Source organism: Rhinoderma darwinii, chromosome 8 (assembly GCF_050947455.1).
Source record: "Rhinoderma darwinii isolate aRhiDar2 chromosome 8, aRhiDar2.hap1, whole genome shotgun sequence".
Taxonomy (NCBI): domain Eukaryota; kingdom Metazoa; phylum Chordata; class Amphibia; order Anura; family Rhinodermatidae; genus Rhinoderma; species Rhinoderma darwinii.
This window is the reverse complement of record NC_134694.1, coordinates 115,107,230-115,119,556: the sequence shown is the minus strand read 5'-3', so window position 1 is coordinate 115,119,556 and position 12,327 is coordinate 115,107,230. Positions and strand designations below refer to the sequence as shown.

The following is a 12,327-nucleotide window of genomic DNA, read 5'->3' as shown; positions in this document are numbered from 1 at the left end:
GGTTGCAAAATCTGGTGACAGAGCCTCTTTAAACATGAATAATTACCACATGTCACCACAAGAGGGAGCCTTTTCCTTTTGACTTCTATAGGGAAAATAAATGATCAAATGTCACCACAAGGGGGAGCTGCTGCTCATTGATTTGTACAATGTAAATAAAATTATAGAAACTGACCACAAAACGGAATAAATAATCTCATTCTAGAAATCCGAGAAGAGAAACTTTCTCTCAAATTGTAGATTTTGATGGTATTCAAAAGACATATTAGCTGGGAGTTTCCCTTCTGGTGAACTTTGTACATTTCCTCACATTACTGAAACGAATTAAAACAATGCCATGACTTATTCCCGTGATATAAAGGTCATGGAGCTCGACATAAATGAGGGGCTTTTCATAATTTATTTACGTTACAAAAGTCAAGCAAAATATGCTCCCTCTTGTGGGGAAAGTGGGTAACATATTCCGAATATGTATAATAATGTCAGTGGAAAGGCGCTCCCTCTTGTGGTGAAGTTTTGTAATATACTGAATGTATCTATAAAACAAATTATATATATTCAGCGTATTCAAATGACATTATTATTTAATGAAACTCGGTTTTGTTTTAAAATGGATAATAATAGAAATTAATTTAAATCTATGAGAAGAAGCATCGTCTTATGGTGGATTTTGACAACACATTCAAGTTAGACTATAACAAAGGAGGCGTGCCCCCTTGTGGTGGATTTCGATAATGTATTCACATTAGAGAATTAGCGAGGAGGAGCTCCCTCTTAGGGTATGTTCACACGGCCTATTTACGGACGTAAATCGGGCGTTTTTGCCCCGAATTACGTCTGAAAATAGCGCCTCAATAGCGCTGACAAACATCTGCCCATTGAAAGCAATGGGCAAACGTTTGTCTGTTCACACGAGGCGTATATTTACGCGCCGCTGTCAAATGACGGCGCGTAAATAGACGCCCGCGTAGAAGAAGTGACCTGTCACTTCTTTGGCCGTAATTGGAGCCGCTATTCATTGACTCCAATGAATAGCAGCGCTAATTACGGCCGTAATTGACGCGGCGTTCAAGCGCCTGCACATGCCGGTACGGCTGAAATTACGGGGATGTTTTCAGGCTGAAACATCCCCGTAATTTCAGCCGTTACGGACCCCCGCCGTGTGAACATACCCTAAGGGTATGTGCACACACACTAATTACGTCCGTAATTGACGGACGTATTTCGGCCGCAAGTAGTGGACCGAACACAGTGAACACAGTGAAGGGAGCCGGGCTCCTAGCATCATACTTATGTACGATGCTAGGAGTCCCTGCCTCGCTGCAGGACAACTGTCCCGTACACTACGGACGTAATTAGTGTGTGTGCACATACCCTTAGGGTATGTTCACACGGCGGGGGTCCGTAACGGCTGAAATTACGGGGATGTTTCAGCCTGAAAACATCCCCGTAATTTCAGCCGTACCGGCATGTGCAGGCGCTTGAACGCCGCGTCAATTACGGCCGTAATTAGCGCTGCTATTCATTGCAGTCAATGAATAGCGGCTCCAATTACGGCCAAAGAAGTGACAGGTCACTTCTTCTACGCGGGCGTCTATTTACGCGCCGTCATTTGACAGCGGCGCGTAAATATACGCCTCGTGTGAACAGACAAACGTCTGCTTATTGCTTTCAATGGGCAGATGTTTGTCAGCGCTATTGAGGCGCTATTTTCAGACGTAATTCGGGGCAAAAACGCCCGAATTACGTCCGTAAATAGGCCGTGTGAACATACCCTTAGGTCGATTTCGATAATGTAGTCACACTAGAAAGTAAGCGAGGAGGAGCTTCCTCTTGTGGCGGATTTCGATATTGTATTCACATTAGAAAATAAGCAAGGAATAGCTCCGTCTTGTGGTGGATTTCGATAATATATTCACATTCGAAAATCAGCGAGAAGGAGCTCCCTTTTGTGGTGGATTTCGATATTGTAGTGACATTAGAAAATAAGCGAGAAGGAGCTCCCTCTCGTGGTGGATTTCAATATTGTATTTGCATTAGAAAATAAGCGAGAAGGAGCTCCGTCTTGTGGTGGATTTCGATAATATATTCACATTCGAAAATCAGCGAGGAGGAGCTCCCTCTTGTGGTGGATTTCGATATTGTAGTGACATTAGAAAATAAGCGAGAAGGAGCTCCCTCTCGTGGTGGATTTCAATATTGTATTTGCATTAGAAAATAAGCGAGAAGGAGCTCCGTCTTGTGGTGGATTTCGATAATATATTCACATTCGAAAATCAGCGAGGAGGAGCTCCCTCTTGTGGTGGATTTCGATATTGTAGTGACATTAGAAAATAAGCGAGAAGGAGCTCCCTCTCGTGGTGGATTTCAATATTGTATTTACATTAGAAAATAAGCGAGAAGGAGCTCCGTCTTGTGGTGGATTTCGATAATATATTCACATTAGAAAACAAGTCGGGAGGAGCTCCCTCTTGTGGTGGATTTCGATATTGTAGTGACATTAGAAAATAAGCGAGAAGGAGCTCCCTCTCGTGGTGGATTTCAATATTGTATTTGCATTAGAAAATAAGCGAGAAGGAGCTTCATCTTGTGGTGGATTTCGATAATATATTCACATTAGAAAACAAGTCGGGAGGAGCGCCCTCTTGTGGTAGAATTTAATTATATATTCAGTTTACTCACGTTATAGAAATCAATTAGAAAACGCGCCCTTTTGTGGCCGACTTTTGGAATATATTCAAGTTTTGTTTTTAAAATAAAGTAAAGGAGACCTCTCTCTCTCTTATGTTGGATTTCGATAACATAGTCAAGTTAAAAAATATACATGCAAGGAAGAGCTCCCTCTTGTGGTCAATTAATTAAGTTATATCTCTTCAATAAGAACCAGTACCCCCGAGCCCACATTATACAAATCATAGAGGCTCCCTCAGGAGGAGCGCCATCTTGTGGTGGAATATGATAATATATTCAAGTAAAAAAAATATATAAGGAAGAGCTCCCTCTTGTGGTCAATTTTGTTAGTTCACTCACATAATAGAAATTATTAAGGAAAAGTTTTCTCTTGTGGTGGATTTCGAGAATAAATTGAAGTCAGAAAATAAGGAGGAGCCCCCTCATGTCTGCTGTTTTGTATTGTAATTTTTGTGTACTCAAATAACAGAAACAATTAAGAAAAGCTGGTTTTCATCTTGAATTAAGTTTATTTCTCACATTGTAGAAATCAATGAAAGGAAGCCATCTTTAGTGGTGGAACTTGAGTAAATATTCAAACGAGGCCACAAGAGAAACTCATTAATTTTTATATTGATTGTGTTAGTAAATCATGATTAAATCCACCAACTTGACTATATTTATAGATTTTACCACAAAAGGGTGCATCTTTCTATAATGTGAGTAAATGACTTATTTGCTAACCTGAATATATTATAAAATTCTACCACAAGAGGGAGCGTTTACTCATTGATTTGACTTTTATTAAGTGAGTAAATTATTGCAATTCACCACAAGAGGGAGCACTGCTGACATTTTCTTGTTTACTTGAATATGTTATTGGAATCCACTGCAAGGAGATTATCATTATGTGAGTAAATGATTATACCGTAATCTACCACAAGAGGGCCCTCCTCCTGATTTATATTTTGACTTGAATATGTTATCAAAATCCACCACAAGGAGCTTCTCATTGATTTACATTTTATGAGTAAATGATTTAAATCTACCACACGGGGGCGCCCCATCTGACTTATTTTCTGACTTGATTATGTTATCAAATTCTACCACAAGGGGGCGCCCCTCCTGACTTATTTTCTGACTTGATTATTTTATCAAATTCTACCACAAGGGGGAGAGCCTCCTTAATTATTTGCTTACGTAAATATATTACCAAAATCCTCCACTAGAGGAGCTCTTCTCATTTTAAATAGTGTGAGTACATTTTTTAAATCCACCACACGAGGGAGCGCCTCTTTACTAACATAAGTATATTATAGAATTCCACCACAAGAGGGAGCTCTTCTCATTTAGTATAACAGTAAGGGCAATGTTTTTTTAATGATTTTTTTATTCATTTCTAAAAATTGGTCATTTATTAATATTGTGATATAAAATGAGGGGGTTCCTCTTGTTGTGAGGTTTCACTATATGATATAATCATATAATGTTGATCTCAACAATCTAAAAAATAATGATAAATGGATCCTTCCTGCACTATCTCTGAACCGTTACATTGTTATATGTCATATGCAAAATATTAAAATCTATAAGAGCAGGGCCAAGGGAAGGGATAGGCAGAGTAGGCGGCCTCCTAGGGTGCATTTGAGGAGGGGGTGCAGTTTATGGAGGTGGGCAATCTGAAACCCCCTGCTTTGGGCAATAGGAACGCTAGTCCTGCCTCGGCATTAGAGGGATCCCCTGTTTATGTGGTTCCCTAACTCATATATTATATTTCCACATCCCATCACAAGAGGCTGCTTCTACTTCGTGATTTCAGCAACGTGATGATCTATTGAAGTAGGATCAATAATATAAGTGCTCCATCCAGTGGTGGATTTTGATAACTCACAATATAATTTTTTTTAAAACAAGTTCCACCTTGTATGTAAAAGTCATATTGTTACAGGAATAAATATGAAATTGCTCCCTCTTGTGGCAGGATTTGAGAATTAACACTTATTAATTATTGATTTGATTCAACCCAGGAGCTCAGCCAGGGACGTTAGCTAAAGGAGATGTAGAGGTTGCAGTTACACGGGCCCTGGTGAAATACGGGGCCCATCTGCTTCTCTGCTGCTTAAGATAACACTAGTATTATACATGGTACGTGATATTTGGGGGGCCCTGTTACAGATCTTGCATCAGGGCCCAGGAACTTCAGGTTACCCCTCTGAGCCCAGCACTGTTGGGCAGCAAATATGAGATCATCAATGAGTCACCGTCGATCAGGTTTCTTATTAGTTTCTATATTATAAATTGATTTCAAAATCCACCGCAAGACTCAGGTTTTCTTTACTTGTCTCTGAAATATCAGGACATGCGATATAAGAAACATCTTCACATCGATATCTATAATATCCATAAATTATCATATTGAAACTATAGAGGGAGCTCCGTTTGCGTGAGGGCCACAAATAACGCTACTCGAAGGAGCAGAAATTCACGCGTGACATAATAATAATAATAATAATAATAATATTTTTTTTTTGTCTATTTTCATCTTTGACAACAGTTCTTTTTTTTTTAGATGAGCTTAATTTATATAAAACGTTAAAACTCGAGACTAGAGCAAGTTGGGAGACGCAATATGTTAGTTCATTGTAGCGACACCAGCAGCCAGTAATGCTCTACTGCGCGGCCCTCCGCAGATGGAGCAGATACATTGAGATTTATAACTGGCGACCTGCTGGGGGTGCACGTTGATACTTTTTCTTTTTCTATAGCTCCGGGACATTCACATATTATTTGCAAATCAAACCAAATGCCTCCAACCCCATTTGGATATGTTAGAAGCCAATCACCTGCCGCTAGGGTCTATATCCTATGGGATTACTCACAAATAAACTATTAGACCTATTGATGAACCTGTGTAATGATAACAACAAAGATTATAAAATAATATATTATAAATGATCGTGCACATGTTCTGTCTAGAAGGAGGGTGGTCCTCAAAATAATGTCCTCTGGTGGGCACGAGAAACCCCGCTCAGTCTGAACACAGATTTTTCTGTTCTTGCTTAGTTTAAATTTAAAGACTATGTACACCTTTGAAAAGTTTAGTTTTTTTTATTATTGTGTTTGGTGCAACTTTCTAAATGCTTTTTATTAAAAATTATTTTTATTTTTTGGGTTGCAACTGCTTTGTATCCTGTATACAGAGCAGCTGTATCCTGCACTGAAACCTGTATCCGTCAGGTCCGCGGGACTGACGGGTTCAGTGACAGCGGGTCCTGTGTGTCTCTTACATGCAGGATCGAGCTGCTACTGATCACATCTAAGTTCATCATTTAGATGTGGTAGAATACAGCTCAGTCTTGCGTATCAGAGACGCAGGGCCCGCTGGCACTGGACCCGTCATTCCCGCTGACCTGACGGATTCAGGTCTCAGCGCTAGATAGAGCTGCTCTGTATACAGGATACAAAGGTTACTTTTTGTATCTCAAAAAGTAAAAATAATTTTTAATAAAAAGTATTTATAAAGTATTTATAAAACGTTTCAAAAGGTGTACACAGCCTCTAACAAAAACAGTCTAAAGAGCAACTATGTGGAAATAAATACCCAAAAAAGTAATGTGCTGATTTTTCATTGCTTGAGGTCATATACAACTGGTGTAGTCCTGTAGGGGTTAATTATATGTTCTTTTTCCTCCTTAGGGTGATATTCAACAACTACTTATAGCTAATAATGCTCAGGCAGCTTATGACTACTGTGAACACTACAGTCCGGACTGCGACTCTGCTCTGGTCAACAGTCCTCAAGCCCAGGACCCTAACACAAGGCAAGATGTAAGTATGGAGCTTGGAATTCCAGGTCGTTCCCCCCACTTTCTTAAGGGACCCAGTATAGGTCCTGTACCCTCTGTCTCTCTGCTGTCCATAAATAGCTGCGTATTTTACAAAAAAAAAAAGATTCTTTCAAAAGGAAAAACCTCACATAAGGTGCCCATACACATTAGACGAAACTCATCTAAACCCGTGAATTTCAGCGGGATCGGACGACGATCTAATGTGTAAGGGGGCAATGGCAGATGTTGGGGTAAAGAAGGCTCAAGCTTGTTGGATTTCAACATGCCTGAACTATTGTTCCCACTGGAGATGAGCCGCTGCCGGATACCTTATTCCCCTCTCCCCATTGAAATAAACTCGACTGTGTGCCCGTATAAGGGGGAGTCGGGAGAAAAGACTGTAGGCCAAATGATTGTTCGGCCAATGGTTATTCAATGTGTTTGGCCACCTCAGGGTTTCCATTCTGCGTCCGCTTGCTGGGGGCTCTGTATCATTATTTGTGCTGAGCAGTGGATACCACTAACTAAAGTGCAGAATAAGTTATAGTCATTTGTATCTTTTGCTCCAACAATTGTTCACACGTCCACACATTGACAGAAATGCCCAGAGTGAGGACTTGTGCAGGGTTATAATTGGCCGCCAATCTCTGTGGATCATGTCTCATATTTCATTTTATTACGGTCAATGGTTCAATCTATGTTCTTATACTGTGCAACGTGTAGAAGTAAAAATGGTTGGCACTGCCTTAGCTTGCGGTGTCACAGGGTCTGTGCTTTAGCTCGCTGGGACCTGTGGTTCGACAGCCTTTATCTGGAGGTGCTCAGTGCGTGTTGAAGTTAGATTCAGCAAATGACAACATGTAGAAAAGAAGGCATGCCTTGATAAAAGCGTCTGAAAGACGTGAAACGGTCGGCACTATTTGTCTTTCAATCCCCTGTTGCCTGCCTCAATTTAGGAATAAATAGAAACCTTTTTCAAATGGTGAGTGCCGTGCTGTCTTCTTTTCTACATGTTGTCAATCTATGTTCTGACAACTTAAATTTATCAATGTATTCTCTACAACCTGTTGGACTGAAGCAGAACCTGGTGCAGTCATTTATGTGGACAACTCGAAGAGAAAGTGAGAACCTGGGGATTAATGATCTTACAAGCCCTTCATGGCTTTTGGTCATTATATGGAACCTACTGTTGACACATGATAGACAGATAGATAGATAGATAGATAGATAGATAGATAGATAGATAGATAGATAGATAGATAGATAGATAGATAGATAGATATGAGATAGATAGATAGATAGATAGATAGACATTAGATAGATAGATAGATAGATAGATAGATAGATAGATAGATAGATAGATAGATAGATAGATAGATAGATAGATAGATAGATAGATAGATAGATAGATAGATAGATATGAGATAGATAGATAGATAGATATTAGATAGATAGATAGATAGATAGATAGATAGATAGATAGATAGATAGATAGATATTAGATAGATAGATAGATAGATAGATAGATAGATAGATAGATAGATAGATAGATAGATAGATAGATATTAGATAGATAGACATTAGATAGATAGATAGATAGATAGATAGATAGATAGATAGATAGATAGATAGATAGATATGAGATAGATAGATAGATAGATATTAGATAGATAGATAGATAGATATTAGATAGATAGATAGATAGATAGATAGATAGATAGATAGATAGATAGATAGATAGATAGATAGATAGATAGAACCTGGGGATTAATGATCTTACAAGCCCTTCATGGCTTTTGGTCATTATATGGAACCTACTGTTGACACATGATAGACAGATAGATAGATAGATAGATAGATAGATAGATAGATAGATAGATAGATAGATAGATAGATAGATAGATAGATAGATAGATAGATATGAGATAGATAGATAGATAGATAGATAGATAGACATTAGATAGATAGATAGATAGATAGATAGATAGATAGATAGATAGATAGATAGATAGATAGATAGATAGATAGATAGATATGAGATAGATAGATAGATAGATATTAGATAGATAGATAGATAGATAGATAGATAGATATTAGATAGATAGATAGATAGATAGATAGATATTAGATAGATAGATAGATAGATAGATAGATAGATAGATAGATAGATAGATAGATAGATAGATAGATAGATAGATAGATATGAGAGAGATAGATAGATAGATAGATAGATAGATAGATAGATAGATAGATAGATAGATAGATAGATAGATAGATAGATAGATATTAGATAGATAGATAGATAGATAGATAGATAGATAGATAGATAGATAGATAGATAGATAGATAGATATTAGATAGATAGATAGATAGATAGATAGATAGATAGATAGATAGATAGATAGATAGATAGATAGATAGATAGATAGATATGAGATAGATAGATAGATAGATAGATAGATAGATAGATATGGGCTAGATAGATGATAGATATGACGGTAGATAGATAGATAGATAGATAGATAGATAGATAGATAGATAGATAGATAGATAGATAGATACAGCACTCTGCGAACACTAATGCCACTAAATATAAATAAATATGCATTACTGCTAAATCTATTTACAATAGGGAGGTTCTTAGTGCACATTTTGATCAAATTGTGTGAGCCCACCTGCCACGACAAGGCGACCTCTATAAGGTGGGAACCTACGCTGCACATACACCCAGATAGATAGGTAGATAGATAGATAGATAGATAGATAGATAGATAGATATGAGATAGATAGATAGATAGATATGAGATAGATAGATAGATAGATAGATATGAGATAGATAGATAGATAGATAGATAGATAGATAGATAGATAGATAGATAGATAGATAGATAGATATGAGATAGATAGATAGATAGATAGATAGATAGATAGATAGATAGATAGATAGATAGATAGATAGATAGATAGATATGAGATAGATAGATAGATAGATAGATAGATAGATAGATAGATGATAGATAGATAGATAGATAGATAGATAGATAGATAGATAGATAGATAGATAGATAGATAGATAGATAGATAGATAGATAGATAGATAGATAGTTAGATAGATAGATAGACATGATACTATCCTACTGTTCCCTGCCTTCCACCTCTCACCTTTATCTTGTCTACTCCTTTCAATATTACTCATGGTATATTATCTGTCTTAAGAGATTGAGTTAGATGAGATCCCCGTTGATCTTACTAACATCAGTGGTGGAATGAGGGCGAGAACGTGTCTTCTACAATGAAACAGAACTTCAGGAAGGTGCTGAAAAGCTGAATCAAATTTAGTTGTGTTGTTGTATTTCAAAGACTTTTATTTATTGAGATGATTATTTCAGATGTATTGATCATTAAAGTCTAATAAAGGTTAAACAGATAAACATGATCAGACATGGTCTCCGCACCGCCTTGCAGCACTTCTCAATCTCTATTAACAGTTCCAGAATGGACTCTCTCTTATCTATTTCCTTTGCTTACTACCCTCTCCCTCCTCCCGCCACATGTAGTATGCAGAGGAAGAGGTGGAGTATTATGAATATCCGTACTATTATGACAATAAGGAGGAAGGGACGCCTGCCCCACCTACTGCAAGTGCCCCTGAAGGGGGTGCCATTGAGCAGGTAACCCGTGGGTGTGTCAGTCTGTACATCCTGGTGTCATGTGTCACGTCATCCCATCTAGCATGTATAAGTGTATAACTGGGGGCTGCCCAGCCAGGAACGTGGGTCAGGATTACAGAGATGTTCCATCTGATAATCGGCAAAACAAGAGTGAAATAGAGAAAGACAATTAATAAATTAGGAGCTGATCAAGGAGCAATTTCTGTCCTCTCTCTGGAGTCGGTAGCAGCAGATTTGTCTATTTTTATGTTATTATTTTGCTCAGTTTAGAACGTTATATGTGTAATCTATTCTGTTTTGTGTCCACATTTCCCCGTCACTACATGAGTCTTGTCCTTGTTCTTTGTCCAGTCATTAATATTTGTATTGTCCCGTCTTTTGTGCCCAAGTACATTTTTATTTTTTGTATTGTCCTGTGTTTTAAATAAAATATCTCCTTGAAGGATACGCCTTGTGTAATAACAGGGGCGGCCGTTCTTTGCCATCTCTGCTTCTGGGACTACAAACAATTGGGACTTACAGTGTAGCTAAACATTCGACAAACGTCTGACATGTCATAGAGACATGTCAGAACTTTGGATTGGTGAGGGTCCGAGCACTGAGACCCCCCACCAATCGCTAGCACTCAGCTGCTTCGTTTCTGTTCGGCTTTTTGGAAAGCCAATGTATCGGAGTGCGGGATCATAGACTTTGTATTGAGTCCGTACACCGATACATTTATTTCCGGAAAAAGCCGAACAGACACGAAGCAGATGAGCGCTCACACGAACACTTCAGCTGCTTCGTTCTAGCGATTGGTGGGGTCTCAGCGCTCGGATCCCCACCAATACAAACTTCTGATATGTCACTATGACATGTCAGAAGTTTGGCGAACGTTTAGCTGCACTTTAATAACTTTTTTTTTTCTTATAATTTTTTAGAGAGTTTGACAGTCAATAATTACACTGGAAAACCCAAGTATCTTTTATTTAATCCTTCATTTTATTTTGTTATTTTTTTTCAAATTAATTATTATATAGAATTGCAATTATTTTCATACGATTTCTTTGTCTTGTCCTGGTCTATTCCTGCACGTGTATGTTTACCATTGTCCAACATTCTCCTTGTTCGTGCACAATAACTTTTGTACCATTTCTCAATTAACTGTTGTTACATTCATCATGTGTATTATGTCGTTATTTTTGTCTTTTTGTGTTTTTTCTTTATTTTTGACCCCGTTGTGTTCGGTGGCATGCATCCAACTTTTCTTTCATTTTGCTTTTTATGAAAATTATTTTGGGCTCACTTTACTTACTTACTTCAGTCTTGTCTTGTGGGTTTTATATATTTTAATAAATTAATTCTTTCCTGTTGTGGATAATGGGATTCCATATGCCGAAATCCCAGAACTCCTAAACAGTCCCAGTGTCACGAACTCCTAGACAATACAATTGGATCAGTTGTTTTGTAAGTAACTTGAGCTCGGACTTTGCTGCTGTGTTTTTACACGTTAGCTCTAGTTTTCCTTATGTAAAGTTTATTTCTTGCTTGAGGCGGCAGAATTCATGATTGTGTATGTAGAAGCAGCAGTGGTAGAGCAGTAGTGGAGAACATGCAGAACATTGCGCCCTCCACTGATTTGATGCTGGGACAGTTCTTTTTATAAAAAGTCTGGATGGAACAGAGTACTCCCCTTACCTTTCCTTGCTGGGCGACACCTAGTTCCTGCATCCATTGACCGTCGTCTGTTCATCACATGTTTTATTCATGTTTCTTTCTCTCTCTTTTTTTCCAATCAATTTTTTGTCTGTGTCCCACGTGTTCTTCATTGTCACTATCTGCCCTGAAAACCCCATGCCCTCCTCCCCGTTTTACCTGCCATGGCCACTGGCAGAAAAACAAAGCCAAAAATCACAAGCCACCTGCCAAGTCGAAGTCAAAGGTGCCTCCTCCTGCAAAGAGTACCGGCAAAGTGAAAAATGGTGTTGCAGGCAAGGCCCCCGCCAAGCGAAACACCCCAGTGAAAAATTCTGTGGGCAAAGCACAGCCCAAGAAAAAAATTGCCGGCGCCAAGAAGAAGAACGTGGGAAATGGTTACCAGCAGGTAGAGCAAAAACAAAGTATGCAGATCCCAGGGGCGTGATCTGACATACATGACACCCGCTTCCCCCACAGTTATC

At 38.5% G+C, this 12,327-nt stretch overlaps 1 protein-coding gene across 1 annotated transcript in view; it reads left to right on the top strand.

Moving 5' to 3' along the window:
* Positions 1–12,327, top strand: part of COL11A2 (collagen type XI alpha 2 chain) — a 116,310-nt gene that overhangs the window by 58,040 nt on the left and 45,943 nt on the right. Inside the window, exons 5-7 of the mRNA XM_075836511.1 lie at positions 6,367–6,498; positions 10,055–10,168; positions 12,042–12,251. Of these exons, the coding sequence (XP_075692626.1) occupies positions 6,367–6,498; positions 10,055–10,168; positions 12,042–12,251 (456 nt within the window). The remainder of the gene's footprint in view (positions 1–6,366; positions 6,499–10,054; positions 10,169–12,041; positions 12,252–12,327) is intronic.